Below are 27,903 nucleotides of genomic sequence, written 5' to 3' on the forward strand. Positions count from 1 at the left end.
TTTTGAAATTGTCATCATGTCTTATTTCCACCTACTCTAAATAAAGCATTCTTTGAGCTGTACTTTTCAAAATGGCAATCTGCGTGTAGAACTGACCTACTCACCCTCTTCTTTGTCTCTTGTTTCGTAGGAAAAAAACAAACAACTAAACAAACAAACAAAAAAAAAAAAAAAAGAAAGAAAGCCTCTTTTATAAATTCTTTTTGCTAGAATTGTTCTAATTTTTCTGTTTGGCTAACCAAGCAATGATAAGCTCCTTTTAATAGCATTGAAAAGAATGGGAGGCAACGTCTCAAACATGTATAGCCTCCAGTCTACTGCACCCACCAATCCTGACAGATGCAGAAAACAGTCACAGATGGACTCCAGAAGTGTCTGTTCTCATATGAGAGAAAACCTGGGATATAAATTCACCGTGTTTTATTATACCTCGTGTCCACGAACAGGAATCTATGGAATTGTTTTCCACTGCATCCCTGTAGATTTCTCCTTTCGAACAACATAATTGCTGAACATTCCATATCGGCTCTTTCGAAATAAACAGTAAAATTCAGGGCTTAAAAAGACAATAATAAGAGATTAAAACATTTCTGCTTAGTCTTTATATAAAATTATTTGTTTGTCAGATATCCTGTGATTACCACATTAACATGTTTGAAATATGGTGGGGATTGTAGAGGTCAGGTGGGAGCTGCACAGATGGAAAAATGGCAATGAGATTAATGAATATCCACTTAGCTTCATGAAATAAGCTGTTCCTGTGTGTATTTCACCACGATTTCACATAAACCTGAGCTATGGAGAAATGATTACCTGAAACAGGCATTATGGAAAAATTTATGATTTTGAAGAGTTAAAGATTCTTTTCCATTTTACGTGTACTTTTCCATAAGGGTAACTCCAGGGCTGAGCCCACCCCAGCACTCTGGCATCTGCATATCAGGAGCCAGCTGCTGTTCTGCCACTGAACATGTTCCTTCACACGGCTTTTCGCTGGCCCATTGGCACTCTAATGCTTTCAGGCTGATCTACTTGAAAGACTTGTTAAAAACAGCTAAGGGACAACAGGCTCTTATCGATTAGAGAGAATAATCAAATTTTGTATAGGTAGGACCTTCAGACATTGTAATGATTTGATGTGAATAAAGATGTGACAGTCGTACCGTTTATTGATAGGGAAGAAGAAGCATCCATGTTTATTCAGTAGCAGAGATCATTAGGACTTTTCTCATAGTATTCCTCAGTGTTAACGCTGACAATAACATTTATTCTTCTTCATTTCTAGGAGTAACATATGCCAGTAACTTCATGTGATTTTTAGAAAACTCCATTCATCATCCGTTCTTACACTATCTGAAGTTCATTAATCAAACAACATTAATCATTATGAACGTCTAAATGTCTATACATTGAGTGCTTGGAAATTATTTTTAAGTCTGTACTTCTGTACTGTAGCAGTGGTGCCTTGCAAAGAAATTGTAGTCACAGATGGCAGTTCCTAAGTATTGATCATTTCCATCCTCCTTCTTTTAGCAACAGATCAACTCCTAACAATCATGACCGGATACAGCGCCTGAGACAAGAATTTCAGCAAGCAAAACAGGATGAGGACGTGGAAGATAGGAGACGTACTTATAGCTTTGAGCAGCCATGGGTAAGTGTATATACAGTCTGCCAATCTTGAAACTTGCACCAACCTCCACTCTCCCTGCCCTGGTCAGGAGCTAGGTAGGACTGAGCCAGGGTTGTCTGCCTCCAGCCATCCTCCTTGTTCTGCTGGCCACATTTCTGTTTCTTTGATGTTTGTTTCATTTTTAAACTTCTTCAATAATCTTTTCTCTGTATGTGTAGCATAATTTGCTCTGTGTTTAGACTCTAGACTCTGAGTTACTACTTGGATTTTTTTTGCCTCGAAGCTAATATCAATTATTCTGAAAATCACCAAGAAAATCAAAATGAAACACACACTAATGATAAATAATTTAAAGAGATCATGTAACCTTGTACATGATATTTTCTCTGAAGCAACATTTTCATGATTATTTATTTTCCTCTTTTAAGAGGAAGTAAGTATTTTTACAGTGAAAAAGAAGACATATGTATTATGCTACGGTTTGTAATAGTGTCTCTTTGCCACTGATACTAGCCAAGATAGTTCTGTCTTGAGAAATATGTCCTAATAGATCGTTTAAATCCTGTCCAATCTATCTGATCTAGCAAAGTGATACAACTATGTAAATCCATGTGCTTGTTTTACATAATTGAAATGAATCCCCGATGCCTTTTATCAACTACATATCCTAAATTATGATTCTTTAAATGTGGGATAAATACTTTATTGTATGCATTTGTTTAAAAAAAATCCACGATAAAGACAGTGAACCATTCACTCACATTCTCAACGAGAAGAGGATGTATCATAACAACAGTAGAATTTCCCACATCTTCAATGCACATGAGACAGAGATGGAAACATCCTAAGATCAACATCTCTTTATCTGAAGTCACGGAGAACAACCTAGGTAACATCACAAGTATATCATCTGTTTGCTGTTGTGGTGAATACTGGAGATTTTTTTACCTCTGTTCTGTCTTTGTGTCCTTGTCCCTCTTAAGCTCACCAGTTGGAAACTGTGGTATTTTTAACATAGAGCACGGAGAGGAATAAAGGTGAACGTGTCCCTAAACGACCTCACATGCTGTATAACGGTATAGGCTTCTTGTTTCCCATGTTAGAAAACCTCTAATACTCTCTGAAATAGGATAAACAAAATAAGCATTTTCTTTAAGACCAGATGTTTTTGATTTAATATTGCGAATATGATGTGATAGCTCATCTCAAATGTAGCGTAGCAGTTTTTGGAAGAAAGGGACTGGGTGTAGGAAGTACTTTTTATTTTACATTTCTACTGCAGTTTAATTTCCAAATGAAAGATTTGAGCTGTATTCTTGGAAAACTGTCTATGAGAAAAATTTGCACTCTTGGAGAGTTGGGAACTTAACTACTGAAGGTCATGGGCCAAATTGTTGTATATCCAAATGCCATAGCAACTTTAGTCAGGCAACTTGACTTTTATTATAGTTTCTTGTAATGAGTGAGTAGGGAATTATTTGGATGACAGGCTGATTACCTTAGGAATGGAATAATTTCCTAAATTGTGGGTCAGAACATTGACCTTTCCTTTTCTCTTATTTAAACAAATGGGATCTCTCTGTTTACTCCCCTTCTACAAATCATGCAAATGAGCTCAAAGTGATTAATTCAGCTTAATGTATTAATATTAACTCTGAAGCTCGCTGTTGCATTTGTAGGAGCTGATGTTGTTAAGTACTTAAGTGACCAGATATTTTATTTTAGATATGTACTTTAAAAAAAAATTGGCCTAGCGTATTTTTGAATTATAATATTTTTTCCATCATGTACTCCAGGCTTTCAAGAGAATAACACTTGGAAAGGATAAAGCAGTGATCTCATCCATTTCAACAGTTCACAGTCATTTCAGTGTTAAGGAACCATAACCCTCTTTCTTAAGGAGAGTCTATTACTTTAACATATTAGTCTGAGATGACAGACTTTGTTAAGACACTCTCTCAAAACAGATCCAGATGTATTATTAAATGCTACAAAACAATGCAAAAGCAGTTTATAATATATATGTAGGAAAATACTTATGCATTTATCAGCCTCCCTTCAGTTTTCTCCATCTGCAAGCTGTTGGTTACAAATCATAACAGTGAGACACACACCTGTACTTGGACCATTGTTGAAAAGTATGCTTTCACCAGGGGAGAAGGCTTGTGCAGCCTACACAGACAAAGGGCTTTGCATTCAGAGGTGCCTCTGTGCCGCATGACAGCAGCCAACTCTGACCTGGTTTGGAGAGAAAGAGAGGAAAAAAAACAATCTTTCATCCACTGAGAAGTGTGTGCTATGAGGTGATAAGTAGTTTGCATTTCTCATTAACAAGATGATGGTAGGATTGTGGATAGGGAACAGTGTGCTGATGTGATGTGGGACTATTTGTTACTTTAAGGAAGTGTAAATGAACATAAAGTTTGCAGTGTAAGTAATGGGTGCTGACGGAAATCTGGCAGCTTTAAGGATATTCAGAGGAGCTCAATAGCTCAGGAACCTGCTAATATATTATCAAAATGATCCTGTGAACGTCACCAACTCTAATCCATCCCAGGCTATTAATGGCTTGTGATACAGCAGCCTGGTTACCTGTGACAAATACATAGAGTCTGGAGGTAGATCTCTGCACCACAAAGCACTACATCACGCTGGCTCTGAGCGGTGCTGCTGGCAGAGACCAGTGTCCAGCCCCAGCTGCTGCTGGCTGTTGCCATGAGGTGAAGGCTGTTTATCTGTAGATGAGCAATGTGGCAGAGCTGGACTTTTGGCCTCCTGTATTTGCCCTGCCTGTAAACAAAACACTTGACTGCCTACAAGTACTCGTACAGCATCAGGCAGCTGAACAGACACAAAAAGTGATAGTGCTGGAATGAGAGGACACGTCTGTTGATGGTGTGGTGTTTCTGCTCAAGGCCATCTGAATGACATGCTGTTAAAGTTTAATAACTGACTGACTGCTGCAGCATTGAGGCATCTCTGGAACCCAGCAGTTCTGCAGTAGAGACAACGCTCAAAGCTTGATGGAAAAGCTTTCTGTTTATTTTAAGAGAACTTTCCCAGGCTTCTCTATTTTTATTTCCTCATACATCCTTTTTTTTTGTGTGTATCAAAAATGGTACAAGAAGACATACAAGGGCAAGGCTTTATGTCTGATGTTACACAGGGAAAAAAATGGAAAACAAAATCAAGCATGATTAATACATTTTAATCCTGCTGGTGTAAGTTGCAGTCAGAATGGCAGAAACGTGTACCTGGGCATACAGAACTACACAGAGTCACAGTATGGCTGCTGGTTTTACAGCCCTCGCTGTTGCTATGACAAATTGTTATACCAATGCTGGATTCTTTTGGAGTTGATTTTTCTATTCAGGACTAACATTGTCCTGTGGGTTTTTGTTTTTTTTAGTTTTGGTTTGTGTTGTTTTTGTTTGCTTGTTTTCCTGGGTTGTATTGGGTCTGCTGAAGTTTGTCTTGGTTCACATCAGCCCTGAAGACAGGGTAGTTTGATTTATGTTGTTCCAAATGTTTTCTTTTTCTCTAGTCACATTTTAATTACAGATCTCCAAAAACATGCCATTGTAGCACTAAATGTCATGGGAGTGAGCACTCCAATTAAAAAAACATATACCATATTTAATCAGTTGAAAACGCTACAAGTGCTTGCCAGTTCTGCCCATAGTAATGCACTACGAGAAAAACAAAAAGACTCTGGAGAGACAAAAGTTGGTGTTCTAGTTCTTCATCTTTAATACAAAATTCAGTGCTAGAAATAGAAAGTGACAACTTCCATTCACAAATACATTCTTCTCCAGTCATCTCAAATCTATATGATTGGTAGGAGAAAACTGGTAGCAAGAGAGCAGCTTAACAAACCCCACTTTAAATATTTAGGAGTCAAATAAAAAGATATTTTTATTCTAAAGATAACATCTAACTGACTCAAAACAAACATAAGACCTTACTCATTGGAGTATAGCTTTTAATCTGTGCACAAATTTGGGAAAAGTAAATAATTGCATGAATTTTGTAGAGAAAACATGCCAGCAGTCTTAATAGCACAGAAATCTAGGGACTATGCTTGGTTTTTCAGGTTTTTGGTGTATAGAATTTGTGGCTAAGATAGAAAAAGTTTTTTTTTTTTTTTTTTAAATCTGTTTCTGGTACTTGTTTCTTATCCTTGTATTCATGTATTTAACCAATTCAAATCCATAATGAATTCCAAATAATATGAAATTGCTTTAGAAAAACAAAAGCCCAATTTTTATCACTGTAACTTCCACTTATCTTACTTGGAAAAACAAATAACAGACTATATTTAAAAAGAGTAATGCAAGGTTTATGTCACGCTGTAAATTCTGAAGAGTTACTCAACACATTGATGAGAAAGAAAAACAGTATATTATTTGTTTTTAGTATCAATCCATTTCAAGAATTTCTGTCAGGAAATGTTATTAAGATACTTGGTGATATCCAGTCGAACATTACCGTGGACAAAGGCTAAGAGTTAAGTTGCTGTTTCTCCTGTTCCAGTCTCTTTCAGAAGGGAAACCAAACTTATGCAGGGCATCCTCTCTGTAGTTAGTTTCTCCTCAGCTGTGTAATTTATACCCATGCTTTGTCAAAGCTGGGAAGCTTTCATGAAATGCCATATATCTTTTGCCCAGCTTTGCATTTTGGCTCTAAAATTTTGTTGTCTATTTTAAATGACTTTTTCCCCACTAGCTTCAATCTATTATTGTATGTGAAACATAAAAACGAGGATAGAAAACGTGGAAAAAAACAAATTAAATAATTTCATTTTGTAAACAAACATATTTAAAAGCTTACAGGCATGCAGTACATGTAAATAACCTAGGCAGAATGTCAAGGCTGTCTGAGTGGTTTGTTTCTACCACACTGAAGATTTTCTTTTTGCTGCTGCTGTTGTACAGAATGGAAATTTTAGTCCCATACCATGGCATTCAGCTTCCTACATATACACCAAAGAAAGATGCACAAAGGGATGGGATTTTCTTATTATATGGCACTTGAATTAATACACACCTGTTGCCCATTTTTAAAAGAAATATTGCTGTACATTCTGTTCATCATAGCAACATAAACAGAAATATGGAAATAAAAATAGTTTTCCAGGTCAGCCATCATATCCATGGAATGTTTTTTATCATTCTAAACTTTGATATACAATTGCTGGATTGTCTATCATCTGTGGCAAGCAGACGAACATAAAGCAGGCAAGATCATTTCATCTTACCTATTTCTAATTACCACTGAATGGTGGGAACCTATGGCATTGGGGGGATAATTGGGGGGTATTGGGGGGCTCATGTTTACAGACTTTCTAGGTGAATTTAAAATTCCATAGTTAAAAACAGAGTTTAATCTGGAAAAAAAAAAATAGCAAATGTATTTCAATATTAGATAGTGAGTTATTTATTTATTTATTAAATAACTCGGAAAATGTGAAAGTCCTTATTCATTTCTGGATTAACTACATTTTTATCAGCATAAATAAGTTCTATGAGTTTGAGTGAGCACTTCTCCCACTTTCACTCTGTGACAGCAGTCCATGAAATAGAAGCCATCTAAACTGGTGGATCTTGTGTCACCTGGACTAGTGGATCTCCCATAAAATGTAGTGCCCTGGATTGGCCAAGATTGGACAAGAAGTCTCCTTTCTGTAACTCTGATCCATGCCCGTCCCAGAGGCAGGCACATTTCTATGGGCAGAAATGCCACCCTGTGAATAAAGAAATTGTGTGGGCAGCCTCAAGTTTAGCTAGAAAAGGGAGGAGTGACCTTTAGTCCTCAAACTTGCTGTCCTTTACTGCTGAGAGCAGTCAGTGCAACGTGAACTATGGGTAAGTTCTGTTCAAAATGCAAAACGTATTATTTGGATAAAAAGAGGAATCTGTAAAAACGTCTGACTTCACAATCCTAGTTCTAAATTCATGTCTATTTGAGAAGAGAGCTGTCTAATTTCATGTATCTCAAAACACAGTTTTATAAGCTAAGCACTGTTTAACAATGCTGAATGCAGTAACTATCATTGCCACTTAAATGTATTGTGGAATACATGAACATACATTTATTTGTATAATGCAGCCTTGGTTGTTATTGTGGCCTTGGCCACATCCTGATTTAAAAGGTCAGTGCTCGTCGTACATCTCACTGCAAACAAGGCCTGAGTTCTTATCAATCTGTTCAGAGCTGCTGCCAGGTTTGTTGGATGATTTCAGATTGCTATAATTGTGCTTGGCCTTGTGTTACCCATTTCATGTCACTGCTAAAAGTACTGTGTTGTCTTCTTTATACATGTGTTTTGTTGCTATTGAAAGATCTGTAAATAGCTCGACTTTTTTTTTAAATTACCTTCTATTTTGCTGGCATAAATGAGGTATGCATGTCAGTTTCTATATTGTAACACTGGACTCTGTTTATATATATATATTTAAAACATACTAATTAGATTTTAAGATTACATAAGTACTTTCAGTTCATGTGATTCAATTGAAAGCATATTGAAAGACAAATCACTGCACAGAGAGCTGCATTTTTCTAAATAAGTTAGTGGTCCAAAAAGACTGTGTTAAGTCTTTATATCATCTTAACCATAATTAAGGGCATTCGCTATGGTATCACTGAGGTTTTTAATGAGAAGATTTTAAAGAAATGGCTTTTCATTAATAAGATGATTGAATGTACCTGTCTATGCTATGTTATGGAACATGTGATTATGTACAGAAGGAGTGTTTTTATGCAGCATACTGAAGTTGTTGACAATGTCTAGACAGGACTCTCAGTAAGTATCCTACTTTTCATGTTAAGTATTGCTAAGCCACTTTAACAGGGCACCCAGGCACTTGTACCTTCAGAAAAGCAGATAATTTATTTTAGACTCTTGCACTTAGACTCATAAAGTCATAAAACTTGTCCATTAGGTGACATTATTTGTCACTAGTTGAGAGTACACACTTGACTGCTCAGAGCCAGTAAACCCGGACAGGTGCTACAGGGGTAGGCAGGTGGCAGCTCCTGCTTCTGTTGAAGCATTGGTTCCTGTATGCATTAAAACAAAATCTCCCTGAAGGTAAGTTTGGATCTTAGTCCATTCAGTCTAATAGTTCTTTCAAAGCCTTTGTTACCTTAGCAGAAGCTTTTCTGGCAACCTTAGCTCTTAGCACGCGCATGCACACATATTATATACATGTGTACCTGCATTCATACTTTTCAGATTATGCATCCTAGTGTCTTGTTGACACTTGCTGAATCAAGTAACAAATCAATTCTAGCTCCAGCTGTTTGATAATTTAACCATTCCCTGTACCATAAAATTATTTTATTCTATATTTACAGTGAACTGAAACAAGTGAAAATGTTTTCAGACAAAGAAGCAATTCCAATTTCTTCTTGCTTGTGGTAACCATTTTGTCACAACTGAGATAGCTGTAGCTTTCCAGCTGTCTTTCTTCCAACACTGTTAAAATGGGAACCGCACAATGATAAGATTGGCTCTAAAATCTTAGTTTAAATGCTTCTATTCCTTATGGAGGAGTTGAGATGGGAAGTACTAAGTTTCCCTGTGGTTTTCTGTTAGCTGGTTCTAACCACCCTGTAAAGAATTCAGAAATAAATCTGGTAATTTTCAGGTAATCACTTGCTTCCATAAGCCGAGCCCTTCAATAAAATACCAAATGTCGGAAGACTCTCAATAAAGTAAAAAAGTTAGAAATGTTGACATATGCAATAACTGAAACGTTGTTCCATATGGGTTTCCCTTATTTAATATAGTAGGAAACCTCCATGGGAGTTGTTGGTTTGAACATACATATGTACAGACTATTCATCTCAGAAAATTTCCCACAGGGCTGACACAATTCTGTTTTCTGATCTTGTTGCCTCATCATACCATTCCTAAAGCATTTTTCATTAGAAGTATTGCTTTGCTGAGGCTTTTCCTGAGTAAATCTATTTTGAAGTATACATCAGTGGTGTATCAAGGATCCTCCAAAGTAAGTTACTCATAGTTTATGCTTTCACATTCTGATACACAATAATCTTCATCTAATGGGAAAAGCAGTTGTTCCCTAAATTGTACTTCTTCTGAGCTGTGGCTGATGCTATGTCTGAAGTATACTGTTATTGAAGATGAAGTTTCTAAAAGTTCTGTTCAAGTTCAAATCTGTTTCAGATTTGTTGTATTTCTTGCTACCTAAAAGAAATGAACTCTATAGTAAGACAGAGGAAAAGTTTATGTCACAAATGACAACTCTCTGGTTTCTAAAACTTGTCTACAGTGCAACGAGAATTTGAAAAGCCTTTTATCTTTCAGTTGTTTGTCAGCCATTATGATATCTTTCTGCTGTTGAGATTATAATAGCAAAAATAAAAAATAGAACCAACTCTAAACAAGAGATGTTCATTGTGAAGGAATGCGCAGACCAGAAAGCAAAAAAGCGCTTTAATAAAAGCAGGTCTCAGGCAAGTGGTTCTGCTCCCCGACCAGCGATTAGAAGAACACTTTCACTTTTGTGGCACCTTGCTTTGCAACTTGAAATCACAAAATATGAATAACACAGTAACAGAAAATGAAAAGTGAAATCTTTACAAAGGTAAACTTTTTCATAACCTCAAGTTTAAATTTGCCATTCTGCCAGGTGTTCTCCAGTAATGCTGTGTATTCCCAGAAAGGCCATCCATTTTCATGTGCTCTTGGCATTGGCCCCAAAGTTTCAAATTGTCCCTGTATTAAGATGTTATCTAAATCCTTCTCTGAGGCATAGGATTCCCCATGTCCCACAAGAGACTTGCTAAATCTGTCTTCTTGATACTATAAACTAGAAAATGTTTTCCTATCTCCAAAGAACAAGTGGTGTGCATCTGGGCCAACAGCAAAACAAGATGGCAGTGCTAATGGAGAGCACATGACAGTTGAGAATATTGCTTCCTTCTCATTCAGATCCTCAGTGGAGTATGAAAGTTAGCATTAGCATGGCTAGATTACCTCCTGACTTCACTTAAATTTCAGTGTTTCTACAAAAGAATGACCTGCTTTGGACCAGTATTTTTCTCATGTATCTCATAAATGTTAAGTCAGGAACAGAGTCTGTAGCACAGGACACAGTATAATGTATCTGAATTTTATGCAATTCTTAGGAAAGAGCTCCTTGAACCGCAGGTTGTTACAAATATGACTGTATGTACTTCAGTAATTTTACTATAGCAATTTAAATGATCACCCTTTTGTGGGTATTTTTCTGCTTTGTTCAAGACATTTTTGTTTTTATTTTGTAGCCAAGCTCCAAGACGTACTCGCAGAGTGGCAGACACTCGGTATCGGTAGAGGTTCAAATGCAGCGGCAGCGACAAGAAGAAAGAGAGAGTTTCCAGCAAGCTCAGCGCCAGTACAGTTCATTACCCAGGTACGGCAGCTGGCTGAAGCTGCTCTGAGTATGAGCCTGGAGCTCATTTTGTTTGTGGATAGAAAGTGTTGTGCTTAGTGCAGACACTTGCGTTTGGCATTGATAGAAGGTGGAATGTATTTGGTGTGGAAGAGTGAAGTGAGAAAAATGTGGTAACTTTTTTTGTTTTAGTAGAATTACTTCAGAGATTATTTCAGTGAGATTGGATGACAGAGCACCCAGCAGAACTAAGGCAGTTTCATTAAGTTCCATTTTCTGCAATTACAGAAGTCTTCTGAGTACGACATGGGTTGTCCCCTTTTGACAGTTCAGACTTCTTTTTCCTGTTGCATAATGCCTTACTGGGTAGAAATTCTATCATTGCCATGCTGACAGTGAACAAAAATTAAAAGAAAAGCAAAGAATCAAGACTGTGAAAAACAAAATATGAGGAAACTGAGGAAACTCTGTCCTAAAATACCAGTGGCCTCCAAGTTTCCAGTATATATTTTTTCTTTTAAGTTACTGGGTCACTGGCAATGGAATGCTGTAAAACAGTACAATTTTTGTCTAAAAAGATCAGTGTTTAAAAAAACCCTAGGTTTTTAAAATGAGCTAGCTGGTACAATGTCTTTTACTTTGTTATTTAGCTATAAGAATTATTAAATGTTTACCCAATTTGTATTCTAAATTAAATAACTATCATTATTTAGCATTACGTAAATAATCTTTTCATTTTCAAATATTAATGGTGATGTCTGAGTGGAGAATTCTTTACTCTAGAGTTTGGCTGTCAAATTGCATTGATTTAGCGTGTTTTAGCAAGTATATCACAGCTATTTTTTTTGAAACAAATAGGAGCTTCATCATTGAAGTTATCGTGAACTCATATCTTACCACCTTCTTTGAAAATAAAGCAGATCTCTCTGGTTTTCATGTGCTGTAACACCTATCAGTATAAAATTTTCCTGTTATTTTTGGAAGAAGGTGGGAAAACAAAAAGTAGTTCTTGTGTTTTCTTAGAATATTGGTTTGTTATTTTGATTATTTTTATTATTTCCTTTCCTTTCTATCTCTATCTAATTTCTGAAGTGACTACATATATAAAAGCCATGTTCTTTAACCTGAGAAATTCTCTTTCTTTGTTACTGCTTCCAGCAATACATTGAGTAGGAAAATATGAGTGCTTGCTTCCCCTGTTCTGCTCAGTTATTGGTAGCATTTAAAAACTAGAATTTAGTTACAATGCAGTTCTAGTGGTAGGAATCCATAGTTGTACGGAGAATGTTAATCTACAGGAAATTTGGAAAATTATTCTTTGGGCTATAGAAATGTTTGTTTTGAAACGAGTGAGAACTTCATTACATTTTTCAACATGAGAAATGACTAGCAAACTTGTAAGAATGCATGTTACTAACAAATTTATGTCTGAAACGTTTAATTTAATTTAATGATTGCATTTGAGCACTGTGGATTTCTGAGCTGTGCTTAGAGCAGACAGAAATTTAGAATCTCAGGCTAAAGTTGAGTGCTACGAATACCACAGTTCTACTGTAACAAGCTGAGACACTTAGCTTTACAAACTGTAACTCAATGATCAATCTGTAAAGAAATCTTGCTCTGAAACTTAGGTCCCAGGGTTAATGTTGCAACTGTGGCCTTGTAATATTTAACATTTGTGTACTGGCTTCATTCTGGAGATTTGTTGCTTTTTATCTTGTAGAGACTGGAGGAGCCTCTTTTTTTTTTTTTCTTTGTACATTTATTTCATCAGTGCTGATGGCACTTTAGTCAATTTTAAAGAATCTTCCCAGAAAGACAGTGAAAGTGGGCCAACTAATTTTGAACAAGTACCAGAAAACAGTCAGTAAATTAAATCAGTTCAACTAGTCATCTTCTTGTCCCATGTGAAACTGTAAAAGCAATGTTTAACTTCAAGTTAATTTTGTAGTACTTAAAATTTATCTTGCTCTAGATCAGAAACCTGACAGTTTCGTAGCCTACAGAGGTTCATTCAATTTGCTCTTGTTCCAGAGAGTGATAAAACATGGCTCAAAAACATTGTTTCTTTGGCAGAAATGGATATTTGAATACCAAGAACAGCTATAAAAATTTGCATAAGAATTTACATTATGTTATAATTTATGATGTAATAACTTTCATTCATCCTGAATAACAGTTTTCATCTAGGGGTCTCTGTATGCATTACAAAAAAAAGGTGGATACAATCATTTTCATGTTATATACATGGAAGGAAGGCTGCAAAAATACCCACAAACATTGTTACTTCTACAAATGGTAGTGACATTCTACATGTCTCTTGTCCTTACACTGCATATTCATCGCATGAGACCCCATTGAGTCATGTGTGTTGACGTGAAAAAACATGCCATATTTACACTACCAGATGATTTTCTTGTTGATTAATATTGCAGTCTATTTTATTGTACTGCCTCATTCTCATACAGTAAGGTTAATCTCAGAGTGGGTGTCTGTTTTGCTGCAGCACCCAATAGCTATACTTTATCATCACCAATCCAATTTTAAATTCATAAAAGCATCTAGCAGCTTAATGGTAAATTAGAGCTATTTCAAAACCATAATCTGTCTTCAAAATAATGTAGTGATTTAGTGTGAAAAAAGATAAAAAATTGTAATTCCTATATGCTTTTGATTTATTTGTCTGTGCAATGGAGTAAAAAAAAAAAAAAAAAAAAAAAAAAAAAGCGAGAAAGGTTATATCTACCTTATATCTACCTTTACTTTTATGGAAGCTGTAGCAAACTGAGAAACAGTTGTGATAGTGTAAAATTCCTTCATTCTGGACCTGGAAGAAACTCTACTATCCATATCGACCTACAAATAATGTGCTTTATCTTATGACTTGTGCAGTGTTACAGCAAATGTTTTAAAGGTCTGCTTCTTGCATCTTCAATCTAGTATGAGTCTGGATTCAAATCTTTCACAAGTGACTACAAATGCTGAATTTTATCTGTTTTCATAGAAAGCACAGCATTGTATGCAATCTTTCCGCGTGTGCGGCTAAATTGTTGCAAGTTTTTCTCAGGCAGGTGATGACTGTTGTAGCACTGTGTCAGTGTTCACAGTTCTTATTGCGAACACTTATTCCTACTAGAGGAATATATATACATATATATATATATATATATATATATATATATATATATATATATATATATATAAGGAAAACTTATTCGTACTAGAGAGGCCCAGAAATGTAGCTTAACCCTAGAGGAAAAGTTCCTCCAGCAAAAGAGACAAGCTTCTTCTTTGGAGCAGAAAAGAACATTGCTTTTCAAGTAAATTATAGTTGGGGAAGCCTGCTAGCATTTCAGAAACACGCTTCTTTCCCAGGATTGTCTTAAAAGCTTCTTCCTTCTCTTTTTTCAGGCAAAGCAGAAAAAATGCTAGTTCTGTTTCTCAAGACTCCTGGGAGCAGAGCTATTCCCCGGGTGAAGGGTTCCAGACTGCAAAGGATAATCCCAGATATTCCAGCTACCAGGGATCAAGAAACGGCTACATGGGGGGACATGGCTTCAATGCCAGGGTGATGCTAGAAACACAAGAACTGCTCCGTCAAGAGCAGAGACGGAAAGAACAACAACTGAAAAAAAAAACTTCTTCTGAAGGGCCTAGCAATTATGACTCATATAAGAAAATTCAGGACCCTAATTATACCCCACCTAAAGGTCCTTTCAGGCAAGATGTGCCACCTTCACCATCTCAGGTCGCCAGGCTGAACAGATTACAAACACCAGAAAAGGGAAGACCGTTTTATTCTTGAGGTGAAGAAAATGAAGATCAACTCATCATGCAATAAGGAACATTTTCATACAAAGACTTATATTTTGAAAACTTTTTAAATTGATGGTACTAAGGAATATATCTATTGTCTGTTTCAGTGCCTTTAACAATACGGGCAAAGAGTTGGTGGGCCTTATGTCTTTGCTGTTCTGTCTCAAGTGTTAACTTCATGGAAGGATTTTCCACCGTTTGACAATCATAGCAGAAGTGAGCAACGCCACCCCTGCTTACCAAGTCCCGTAGCCCAGTCCAGAGTGGTTGATGGCTTATTACTAGGATTTGTTGTAATATGTTTTACTTTCCATTGAGTTATTTACACCACCATGCAGCTTTGTGGCATAAAATTAATGAATTTGAAGTTGAAGAAAACACTGACATATCCATCCTGGGTCAGAAGAGGAGGTTACAAATCACACTTAAGTGGACAAGGCTCAGCTCTCTTCTGTATCACAGTCTTGAGATGTTTTATGGTGGAGTCATTACCAGTCTTTGTTGATCAATATTTAAGTGTCTATAAGCTGAAAAACTACCCTCTCCTATTATGCACATATGCACTCTTTTGTGTCTCTCCCCACTCTGAGCTTATTAAAAAAGCCCTACCCCGACTCATGAGGAAAACAATATTAGGCTCTCAGTTATCCTTAGGATTCTGTTCCAATTGCCTTATAATCTTACGACATGGTTCATTGCAAATGACATAACTTGAGAGATTATTTACTCAGTCACAGCCAAGCCCTTGATAAGTCTATTTCATTATTTCATTAAATATGGGGAATTATGAACAAACAAACAAGTGTGTTCTGCTTTGCTTTACTTCCAGAGGAAACTGGTCATAAGACAACTGTGTCTTGAAAGACAACTAGGGAGGGAGTCATCCCATGGATATCTGATATGCAGTTGTCTTTGTTTTAGGACATAATATTAAGATGGAAAAAAATCAAAGTTTTTCTTTAGATCAAAAAAATAACTGAAAAGAAAACAATTTCTTCTTTTTACAATTTGTGAAGCTTTGTGGACAACTGCCTTGTGCTTCTGTATACTGTACTGTTGCATTGTGATGTTACTTTAAAAATAAATCTGTAAGTGTATGAGTGAGACGTAAGTGGAGACAAACTGTTACACATCATCCTGAAAACATGTCAGTATCCAAAAATAAGTAAAATGAAAAAGATTGCTCTAGCAGTGAGTAATATTTGAATGTGCATATGGGATATGAGAATTTCTTTTGCAGCAGTTGTTCTTATGTTTGTTGGTCTGAACTTCATGTATTGTAAAAATATAGCTGGGTTGCTGAAGTGCCTGCAAATCCTGATGTGAGAAGGCTTGAGAATGGATCTCAGCATATTATGTACAAAAAGATAAGAATGAAAGCAAGAAAGAAAAATCATGTGTTGCGTGATTTTAAAAATGCCTATTTTTTTTACTGGCACATTTTATTTTTGCGCCAACTCGTTTCTAGAATATATGTGAAATATCAGCAAACATATCTGTGTCTTTTATGCCTGTTTGTTAATGGTTTTCGTTGTTAATAATGTACTCCATGTTTAAAAGTTGTTACTAATGTAAGCACAGTGACATTGGATGACAGTAGCTCTTTTACGCAGAACTTCCAAACTGTGTAAAACAGCTTTCCATGTACATATGAAATTTAGAATAAAAGGCTGTTTCCATTCTTGTCTTGGTATTGACTGTAGACCCTTATGAGAACTGCTGCAGACACTGTGTTTCAGAAACAGTTAACAGATTTTATTTTATCCTATTCCTAATGGTTTGCATGTGTGTTTGTGTGAACACTTATAAACATAGGAAAAAAAAAAAAAAAAGATTTACAGCCCGGCTGAATACATGAATACTCTCCTCAAAGGGAAAAAGTGCTCAGTTTGGCCTCTCATGTTATTTCAAGCCGTACCTGTGATGTTTGAAAGACTGGCCTCTGCAGTAGAAGTCTTCCTGTGTGCAGTGCTCTCCCTGAAAAGTGTGTGTCAGCATACAGGCACCCACTGGGCTCTGGCCAAACCCAGGCCCATATCAGAAAGACCTCGTGGCAGCCGTGTGTATTTTGAGCTGTAGTGTGAGTCTTGAGCAGGAATATTGGCACGGTGAAAAATGGGAAAAGGCAGATTTACAATTAAAGCAATATTTACAGTGCCAGTGATACTTTGTTCTCCCATTAGTACTGAAGCTGTGTCTGATTGTCTCCATCTTCCTTTCCTTTCTCCTTTTGTTGGATATTGCAGGAATGTCAATCATAATTCTGTATATGCATGACATCAGGCTGTTGCCATGGCAATAATAGTGTCAAATTATTCACTGTGACTTTAGTGTGGGATCTCAAGGGGAAGAGGAGTAGAAGCTGCAAAGTGGACAGGCAGCTTGTGGTACCCAAATAAGCTAAAGATGAGATTTTGTAAAAGACCTAAACTTGCAGTTGTGAGTGAGGAAATAACAGTTTGCTGTTTTGCAGGCCTTGCAGTCTCATCTCCTGATTGTGTTCCCAGATTACACAGTTTGATTCTTCTATGGAATTATTTGGACAGTCAAATAATAGCAAACACTGAGAAATGCATCCACAGGAATGGAAAACAGGTTGAAGTCCTTTTCAAAATAAGGTCTTTGATAAACTGTTGTAGGAAAAAGGGCATATGTTTGGAAGAATATGAAGTACTGCATGTTTTACGTGTGAGAATGGCATATGTTAAAGTTTACCCTTGCATGAAACTCCTCTTCAAGGTGTTAACAATTTGCCATAATTAGATGTGTTCATGAAAGAAGGCAGATGTTCTCTTTGGGCAATGCCTGTGTTATGTTAGCAAAGAATAAGGTTTTTTTCTGGCTTCGTCATCCTGTCTTCTTCCTGACATAGCATAGACAGGATTTCTAATATTAACTCCCATAAGTTGCAAAGGATGATAAGGAAGTGGGAGGGAGATGTTTTAATAGAAAGTGACCTTTCGTTCTGCATAGTGAATAGATCTAAAAGTTAATTGAGCTCACTGCATTGCTGTGGTAATTTGTTGTGGACTTATTACCATTATGAGATTAACTCTGACATTAGTGTGTTTAAGAATGATCACAGGACAGACTGTAAGGGAGCTTAGAACATTGAGGAGTGGGTGCAGAGCTTGCACATTTTTCTCTCCTCTAACCCATCTGCAAAGCCTGCTGGTATTTTATCAAAATAATTTGTTAATGCTATTGAAATTCCATGGGAAAGTTCAATATTATTCATGTAGAAGTCTGCTGCCTTTGTAAAAAAGCTTTCCCCTCTTGTTACAGGGCCTCCTTGGAAACGAGACTGCAGCCTTTGTGAGTTATTGCATAGGCCAGATATTCTAATATATGTCTTGGAGAACTCTGCCATCAAAAACAGCAGAAAATGGCGTAGAGCCCAGCTGAACATGGTCGGAAAGTACAATTGCCATTTATTGCTGGCAAACAGCAGGAAGAACAACAAAACAAAATTTAAACCCATCATGACTGTGAATATATGGCCTGCCTTCCAAAACTGTGCTGATGTTTTGCTCACATTCAGACTGTTTATGAGTGTCTGTAACATAGCATTTCTCTGTGCTGGGTATGCTGAGAAAGGAAAGGAAGAAACATTGGCCAGACGATAGATGCACCAGATTAGCAGCGTTAGCTAAACACAGGATATTCTTGAGTAATTCAAACCTTTGAACTTGTGTCATTGAGACTCAAAGTAGATTTGGTTATTGCATGTCCTGGCTTGCAAGTCTATTTTCAAAATATTTCCTAATTCTACTTGCTATGCCTGACTATTCTACATCGTTCCCTCCTGAGTCTGGTTCATGGGAGTTGTGAGGAAGCTGTCAGGAATGCAAATACAGAAAAAAATCTCATCTGTTCTTTGTGCCACCTTTGTGCCACCACAGCGCAGCCTTCCAGGCCGCTACAAAGGTCAGTCTTGACCTGGCAGAGGAAGAGTGAGAGTCAGAAAACCAGGATGGGGAAGGATTTATTGAAAGTAGGCTGTGTGTGTTGTGTGCATGTACATGCAAGCAAGAGAGAGAGGCACAGATTGCTTTAATTTTCCTTTAATTCACGTCCAGCTTGAACCCTCTTCAAGTATCTTGTAGCATTTCTTCAGAGTTCTTTCCATCTGTACAGTATCCAGCTGATGATTTGATGCACATGCTGATTGTTTCATGCCCTCTTGTACATCTTTTCCATATTGTATCAGCATCACTCTCTCTTTTACATCTGCTGATTAATTCTGTTTCATTTACTTGTTTCTCCAAACAGCATGGAATTCATTCAGATCCTAGGCTGCTTCTGGCCGTTGATTGATATTTCTCTTTTAGCACTGCAATCTTATTTTAATATTTTCTGTCCTTGGGAGTAGTGTTATCTTTTGTAATTTGCACTTTAATAATGTTTTAAAAATTGAGACTGGAAGCTTGAGTCAGGATTACACAGAAGCAGACTAAAGAATATGGCTTTGATCGCTATTCTGTGTGCAGTGTGCACTTCTAGGTAGTTGCAAGGATGGCACAGAGAGATGAAGAAAAACATCAAGCCTGGGTGCTTTGGAGAAGAAAAACAAACAAACGAACAACTAGGAAAAGTTTTAAAAATATTTATGCCCACTACATGCTGTCTACTGTAAAAAAAATAATTCCTTAGAAATTGAAAAGCTGACTTCATAGCTCAGATGTGACTGGTGTAAAGACAGCTGGCCGGAGGAGGAAGCTGTCTCTGCCTATTCAAAAGATGCTGCAGCACTCTTACCTTACCAATTAGCTCCTGAAGGTCCATTTTCAGCTGCACATCTTACAGCAACAAAGAACTGGAATGGGCTCACATTCATGCTTCGAGCTAAAAACTGCAGTGACATCTGCCACAGAGGTATAACAACCATGTTGATAATAGCCACAGTAGCCTGATTTTATTCTGCTTGGTTGTTTTTCAAATCATCTTTGCTTGTTTCTAAAAAATAACGAGAGAAATGAAGGATGAGGAAGAGGATTAAAATGTGAGCAGAAGAGCTCTCTGCTGCCTTTCCACCATCAACTGCCTGCATGCAGCCACTGGTGGTCGGTCACCTTCTTTTTCTTTATACCCCAAAGTCATGAAAAAAGAGAAACCTGCTGACAGTAACCTCACCTCAAAACTCACACCCTTCCTAGCAATTAACTCTACTGTGCTGCTTGTAAGATGCAAATTAATGATGCAACAAGTAAAGAGACTTACCAAACCTCCATTATTTCCTCTCTGTTTTACTGGGATCTGTTTAGATTCTAGTCACCCCCTAGGACTGAGAGCTGTGCTTTGTTTTTATCCTATATAAAACAGAACATTGTTGTTGGTAGTTGGTAGTAAGAGCTAGTAAACATTTGTGCTTTTCTCAGCTTGAGAGTAACTTTTTAATGTTAGTTTGTACAGATTTCTGCAATAGGTGTTCCTGATGTGTTCCTAGTCCTAACAATATCTCATTTCTAAATACAGAGCATATTGCTGGAACCAGCCATAGCTGGGGACTCTCTACCTTTGGCATTTAAAATGAGTTCATCAGTCTCTCCATTCAACGAAAGGGCTTTTTACAGCTTTTGTAGAGGGAGGAGAGAGAGAGAGAGCTCACTTCCCCTGGGAATGGGAAATACATTCCCATGGTCGCTGTTTGAAGCTGAAGAATTATCTACAGGAATTTTAAGAGATTTCAAGGAGCTGCAGCCTATTGCCAGGAGCCCAGAACAGTTATCGCCTCAGCGTTCTGCAAGCTGGAGAAGACATTAGTTCTCACCACTCCACCAACGTAATTCTTATTCCCATTTAGATCTTACGAAAGACTGAAACCCTATTCGTGGTATACATCAGATTTTATATCTTCCTTAGGGGCAAGTGCAAAGCTTTGTAATACTTCAGCTGTAGCCAGGTTATTAAAAGCCAGAGGGCTCCTAGGAGCAGGAATGCCTTTGCCTAAAACTTTGTGTCTAATGATGATGTACGTTTTGTTCCATTCTGCCTACCAGCTGTTGGTTCCTGTCTATGACACAGCTGCGTCAGTGTACGGTACATTCGGGATCTGCTCTATAGTCCTATGCAAGTACCGTTTTAACAAATGTGTTTGTAAATAAAATTAATTAATACCTGGTTAGTCATTTTCTGGATACCTATGAGCTGTAAAGGATGGGAAATTTATTGCTACAGAAACTACTCTGGCATTTGCACAGGAAAATTTAATCTAAGAAGCCTTTTTTTTCTCTTTAGGTAGCAAAAACTCTACAAGGGTTAATCCAATCACCTATAGCACAACAAGGACTGGAAATGGCAACGTCTAGTTTTAGAACCTGGTTGATGGTTTGCAAAGGTCTATTTTATAACCTGGATTGAGTTCATTGTAATTTCCCACACACTGTTCCTTGAAAAACTGCATAAAATCATATTAAAAGCAAAAGGCACTAAATTACACAACCTGTTGCTTCCCATAATCTCAGTTAATAGTACAGCCCGCAAGGTAGAATATTTACATTATGACTGTGAAATGATTTGTGTTTGAATATCCCATTCTTTGTTTAAAAAAGAAATCATAGTATTTTTGCAAAAAGTAACATACAGAATTTTACAATTGTCCATTCTTGTTTTTCAAAATCAGTTTGCATGAATAATTTTCTCATTTTTATGCACAGTTTTTCCACATTTTGTTGACTAAAATGTTACTAATCTAATTTCCTATTAAAAAACTCATTTCCAGCATTGCAGAGCTGAAAGGTGCTACCAAGCATTTAGTCTTCAATTTACATACAACAAACCCTGTAATCTGATGGGGGATTTCACACAAGGATGGCTTCGTGCAATTACATGGGCAAAGAAAAAATTTCATCCAGGGCTCTGTTCTACAATAATTTCATCTGTTGGTCTCCCATTGAGAGTTCTCCTATTGCTAAATTGCTTATTGATGTGGACTTAAAAGTAGAAAAATCCACACGATGTTGTCATACTTGGTTTTCAATGCTGTTTCCTTTTTTTTTTTTTTTTCCTTTTTAATTATAATTTGGATTTGTTAGAGAGGGACAAAGTAAACAGATTGGAATAATTCATTTGAGTTAACGCTCATTGACAAGAAAACATTAAGCATTCTCCAGATGAAGCAGCAGTCATAAAAGACAGAAGGATAATCCTAACATTACAACACAAGCAAATTAGTTTTCTGATATATGTTCCAGCATTGCATAAAGCTGTACCAATTCTTAATACTTGCATAATAATATGCACTTTTAAATGATGCCAGAAATCATTATTACAACAGAGTGAGTTCACTGTTTATGTTTATTAATGTGGGAATGTTGGAAGAGTTATTAGATATTAAATGTCATTTTTAGAGTGATTGAAGCTAAACAACTGTAAAACTGATTGAAAAGATTTGAGCAGATAAATGCAAATGGAAGAGGAGACCTTCACACCCTTTCCTACAGTGGAAACACATCTTGATGCTATCCCCCTTGCACTGTGAAACACGTGCAACCTGATGAACCAGCTCCTTTGCAAAGTGGTGAGAGAAGGCTGAGGGCATGGGACCACAGTAAGCATGAGACTGAAGCAAATTTCCTGCTTCTGAATACAGGGAAACATCATGTTTTAGCTCATCAACATCTTTCTCGCTTTCAAGAACTGGCCCAGTTTGTCTATATTTGTCCATAGGTGAACCACTGAGGCGGTGTGTTTTTGTTTACTGGTTAGGTTGGATTCAAAATTCTGCCCCATCATTCTGTGCCAACTAGACCACTGAAGTTGCTCCTCAAAGCTGGTACATCAGTTTGTTAACACCTTTCCTCTAAACTGGATGGGAGGAAAGCAGGGCAGAACTGGTCCTTAAAAAGCAACAGCTGTACCTGATGAAGCTGCCATAGGGTCCTGTGATTATGTACACATGGTCCAAGCAGATTGTGATCTCCCTGAAGTGAGATGAGGTAGAGAGAGAGAACAAGAACAACAGAGTATAGTAGTTGTGTAGTAGAGTAATAGAAAAGTGAAGTTTTTTTTTTTTCCAGAAACTTGCCTTTTTGTTTAGTTGTTTGGTTTCGTTTGCCTTGTTTTCTAATAAACCCACATTAGTCTATTTGAATGTATTACCTTTCTCTCCTTACAGCTTTTGCTGATGGAATAGTAAGCTGCCAGAGCAGAAGCTGTTGCTAAATTAACTAATGTTAATTTAACCTGTTAAATTTTTCTGGAATTAGCAGGTATGCTATGAATTCTTCCTCCACTGCAGAAGGATTGGGATGCAAAATTCATCCTCGGAAGGAAAGTCTGGAAAACTGCTTTAGTGTTTCATGGACCAATAAAAAAAAAAAAGGAAAAGGAAAAAAGGTGCATTACAGAGCAGTTGATCGATCTCGTTCCACCACATGCATTCTCTCAGTCCACACTAGACCATAAATGAAATGTGGTTAAGGGTTTATCTCCCTATAAATACAATGTATGTTTATTAAATGGTGACTGATTTGCATCATTACGACATTTGATCAGTGGTATTCAGATCCAGCTGGTAAAGTTTCAGCAAGAGCTGGGAGAGCAGCAACAGTTCCTCTATTGTGTTCAGTTGGCGTTGCGAGGCAGCAATGGGAGCAACACAGCCAGCAGTGTGGTAATCTAATACAGAATGCACGCTGCTCCTTTTGTTAAACATCTTCCCCTGAAAATGCTGGCAAGTACACATTGTTTCCTTATCATTTTTTTTCCTCTTGAGAGATTTCAATTCCATTTACCCCACGGGCCCAAATCCTTCCTGAACACATGAGTTAGACAGCGAGGAGGATTACTAGAAATAGTGCAGACAATGACCAAAAGCCTCCTTGCATGTCTTTTTTTCCAGCCAGCCACCCACCTTCCATTATCAAGGGAAAGAATACCATATCTGACTGCATAATCAAAATCCAGTGACCTGTCAGAGCAGGCAGTAAAATAAAGCTCTCTTGCTGTTTCCCTTTGACTAGGCTTCATTTCTAGAACCCTTTTAACCCGATTTTTCTGACATATTGTAACTTGTAGGCATTTAAGGATGCAACCACTGAGCTAATATGTTTTAGAGTGCGCTTTTATAATATATATGGTATATTTAGTGTCCCGATTTCTGGCAAAATTGGAGCACCCTGATGCCAAAGTAACAGACTTTAATTAAAAGAGCTACAGCAAAGAGAAGTAAAAGCACATGAACAATAGAAATCCCTGACCAGTTTTTCCAACAATCTTTCTGCCTGTGATATTTGCCAGCACATTCCTGATGAATGTCTAAGGTAAAAATGAATGTTCATGTGGATCTTGAATGCCATTCAACATATGGAAAGAACTACTTACTTTTCTTTAAATACAGTTCCATGGAGCCACCAATGAAAAAAAAAAGAAAAAATTCTTTTTGTTCTTTTTTTAATAAATCATTAAATTGCACTTGGATGATTAATACTGGATGAAAGTTTGGAGAAGGTTACACAGGATACCAAAGGGCCACATTCTCCTGTCGCAAAACTGAACTCTGTACCTCAGAGACAGCTCTGGATTTTGTAGTGAATGAAGGAGAGCTCAGTTTTAAAATGTTTTCTATACAGTATGTTTGATTTACCTCACCTGACACAAAGAAGCAGCAAGGCTCAACACAAGTACAATACTCCTCTCATTGGAATTGTGAGGGAAAAGGCAAAGCCTGATCTCACAGCTACAGCATCATCACATGCTGAGGGGGTACCACAGTGAGTGCCTGGGTGAGTCCCACACCTCTCTATGGTCTCTTTGTCTCCAGAGGTAGAAAGTAGGCAAATTTTTCCCAAAGAAGATGAAAAATGGTCCTACTTGTATTACAGAATCATTGGCAAAACTGACAAATACTGTTTGTCCCATTTATTAGGACAATTAATAAACTGACTCCTAACACAAATTGCAAAAGTCAACCTATGAGCATGGAACCACATTCAGCAGCAAGCAGCAGACTGCCTGATTGTATTTTGTTAACACGGAACCTAGACCTGCATAAGAGCACTTGACAAATTGTCTTGGCATCAGGCCCTAGTATCTTATCATCCTTTTTTATCTCCGAAATGAATGAAAATTTAAATTTTTAATACTGATAGCCTTCTAATTGGCTGATTCTTTAAATATCTCCAGATTGGGCAGTGCTGCTAGGCAAGTAGGATCTTACAGACAACATCTTCACAGCCAGAGATGCATGTCTCTGCTTACTGTGCTGAAGTAAAGTAATATTTCTGAGACATCTATTTTGTGTGACAGAGAAGAAGTATCATAACCTAGTGGAAGATATTAATTTTTAATATTTTATTTCAAATTTTAAGGTGTGTGGTTGCTGGATAATGAAAAATACAAGCATTTGGGGGGAAGCATACATGAATCAGAAGGCTGCTTGTTTTATATTTTCACTACTTATAATCTTCAAAAAATGCTGACTGCAGTCAGCAATGTTGGCAACAGTCCTTTTTCACAGAACTCATGAAGTATTGCAATACCTCATTGCCCACAACAGTCAAGCTTTTAATAAATTAGCCCTGAATATATAGATTCTGGAGAGATTCTGAGGTTGAAGGGGACTATTACAATCATCTGGAATATTACCTAACTTCCCTTTATCACTGACCATAGAATTTCACTCAATAAGTCTTACATCAAACCCAGTAACTTGTGGCTGAAATGAAGAAAATCTTTCAGGAAGACACACAGTTTATATTTAAGATTATAAGGAATGGAGAGTTTACCACATCCTTTTGCAATCTCCTTCAATTCTTAATTGCTTGCACTGATAAAAATTTATGTTATCTTCAGTTTGAAGTATTCTAACTCATCTTTGATGATCATGTTATGCTTTATTGTGTGCTCTGTTATAAAGCGATATAACACAGATGTGATTTCAAACGCCAAGCAAGCCATGCCTCAGTAAGAGCTGGCTGCTAAATGAGAAACCATAGTCTTGAGCCTGTGAAGCTCTGAGCAAGGAAAACAGGAGCACCCAGACTATACGTGGGTGAGGAGGGAATGAGAGAGGGTGAAGCCCAAAGTTGGAATATGCGCAGTGTTTCCATCTGCAGGCTGGATACAATCAAAAAAAGAAACTGATTTTGGAAACCGTGCCTGTAAATACCGTAACTTCAAGCCAGAAATCCATTTTCAAGACAGTGCCTGCTGTCAGGTTAACATTCTCTTGATGCCTCAATCTCTCTTCTTTAATGTATTTTGATGTTTCTGTAACTAAAACCAGGCTTTCCTTACAAAGAGTTGTTTTGCAGAATATTAGCCAGCACTATGACCTAAGGATGGTGCTACTTCTTAGTGCTACTTCTGTTTGGTATAAAATCATGATGCTTTGTCACCTGAATCTTCAGTACTCTCATAAGGGACTTCAATCATATTCTCCCTATTGAACAGAAGCATTCTCATATCCTTCTGTAGTCAAATCATAGGATTTGACTGAAGTATTTTTCAAAGAAGGGAATGCATTTGAAAATTTAAACTTGATTTGAAAATCTAAGGTAAATATTTTATATTCTAATAGACTGTTCTTATTTTTATCAAGGACAAATAGGGGAAGAAGAAACTCAGCTTCAAGATAAACCAAACCCTGTACTCCCATTTTTTTTTTTTTTTTTCTGTTTTTATGTTTTTTTTCTTGCTGATATTTTTTTTCTCTGTTTCTTTCTCTAAACACAGAGGGTATTTATCATTGCAATGATAATACTGTGAGCAGCTTGGAGTTCAGTCATGCCAGGAAGAGAATATGATACTTTACATGAACACGTCAAGTTAATGTCAATTAAAACAAAAAAAAAAAAAAAAAAAAAAAAAAGGAGGCATAGAGTGACTTTTAAAATCTTTCATACAGATCTTATCTATTCATATCCCAAATCAAAGCAACTCTGATTGCTCTATCAAGTGTAATATATAATTAAGGCAATTCAGTCCTAAGGTTCGGGGTTATCGCAGTTCTTTTGATTTGAGTTTCTGATTGTCTTAGTGAAAGAGCTGGTTGGGAATTTTTTGACAGAGAGGTTTTCATCTTAAAGAAAAAAACAATCTGTCAAAAGCAAACTTTTAGTGAGGAAAAATATGCAGAATAATCCATATCCCAGGAGTGCATGACTCACAAGTGTGAGAGGGTGCAGTTCACTTAACCACACAACTGGCCAAGCCATTAAGCTGCTGCCTAGCTGGGACTGTGTCTCAGATGCTCTCTCAGTTGTCTTCATTTAAATCATGTTGAAATAAAGGCCCTGACTATTGGGTTGTGTGTTCAGTCCCTGGCACGTTCTAATTAGGCCACAATATGGGAATGAGAAAGGTTTGAAGTGCTACAAAAGCACTCTCATATGCTGCATATCTGAGGTTCTTGTCAACTGGCCTGCCCCAAAGTTGGACCTCTGCAATCCTTTTGAATGTTCATTATGGCAAAGAGCTGGCACGTACATGAATTTTGGCACTGTGCAACACCTGTGAGATTGAAGAAGCCATGTGTATGCTTGCACTTCTCTACACTCATCACCACCTTCACTAACCAGGTGCAAGCAACATGCAGATTCTAGTATTGTTTAACAGTGAGGTTGCATGGGTGGGCCCCTCACTACAAGAAAGACATTGAGGCCCTGGAATGTGTCCAGAGAAGGGCAACGAAACTGGTGAGGGGTCTGGAGCACGAGTCTTATGAGGAGTGGCTGAGGGAGCTGGGATTGTTCAGTCTGGAGAAGAGGAGGCTCAGGGGAGACCTCATTGCACTCTACAACTTCCTGAAGGGAGGTTGTGGTGCAAAAGGGTCTGGCCTCTTCTCCCAGGCAAATAGTAGGACCCGAGGAAATGGCCAGAAGTTATACCAGAGGAGGTTTAGGTTGGATATTAGGAGAAACTTTTTCTCTCAAAGGGTGGTCAGGCACTGGAATGGCTGCCCAGGGAGGTGGTGGAGTCGCCGTCCTTGGCGGTGTTCAAGAGGTGCCTGGATGAGGAGCTACGAGAGATGGTTTAGTAGCTTGTGGTACTGATAGGAATGGGAGAGTGGTTGGACTAGATGATCTTGCAGGTCATTTCCAACCTTGT

The 27,903-nt window shown here is 37.4% G+C and overlaps 1 protein-coding gene across 14 annotated transcripts in view; it reads left to right on the forward strand.

The window, feature by feature from the left end:
* PARD3 (par-3 family cell polarity regulator) overlaps nucleotides 1-16,532 on the forward strand; it is a 426,281-nt gene extending 409,749 nt beyond the window's left edge. For all 14 annotated transcript variants that reach the window (XM_048952157.1, XM_048952158.1, XM_048952142.1 and 11 more), the window contains 3 exons: nucleotides 1,534-1,654; nucleotides 10,931-11,058; nucleotides 14,449-16,532. In XM_048952157.1, the coding sequence (XP_048808114.1) occupies nucleotides 1,534-1,654; nucleotides 10,931-11,058; nucleotides 14,449-14,842 (643 nt within the window). In that variant the 3' untranslated portion in view covers nucleotides 14,843-16,532. The remainder of the gene's footprint in view (nucleotides 1-1,533; nucleotides 1,655-10,930; nucleotides 11,059-14,448) is intronic.
* Nucleotides 16,533-27,903: the final 11,371 nt, after the last annotated feature.

Source organism: Lagopus muta, chromosome 7 (assembly GCF_023343835.1).
Source record: "Lagopus muta isolate bLagMut1 chromosome 7, bLagMut1 primary, whole genome shotgun sequence".
NCBI classification, from domain to species: domain Eukaryota; kingdom Metazoa; phylum Chordata; class Aves; order Galliformes; family Phasianidae; genus Lagopus; species Lagopus muta.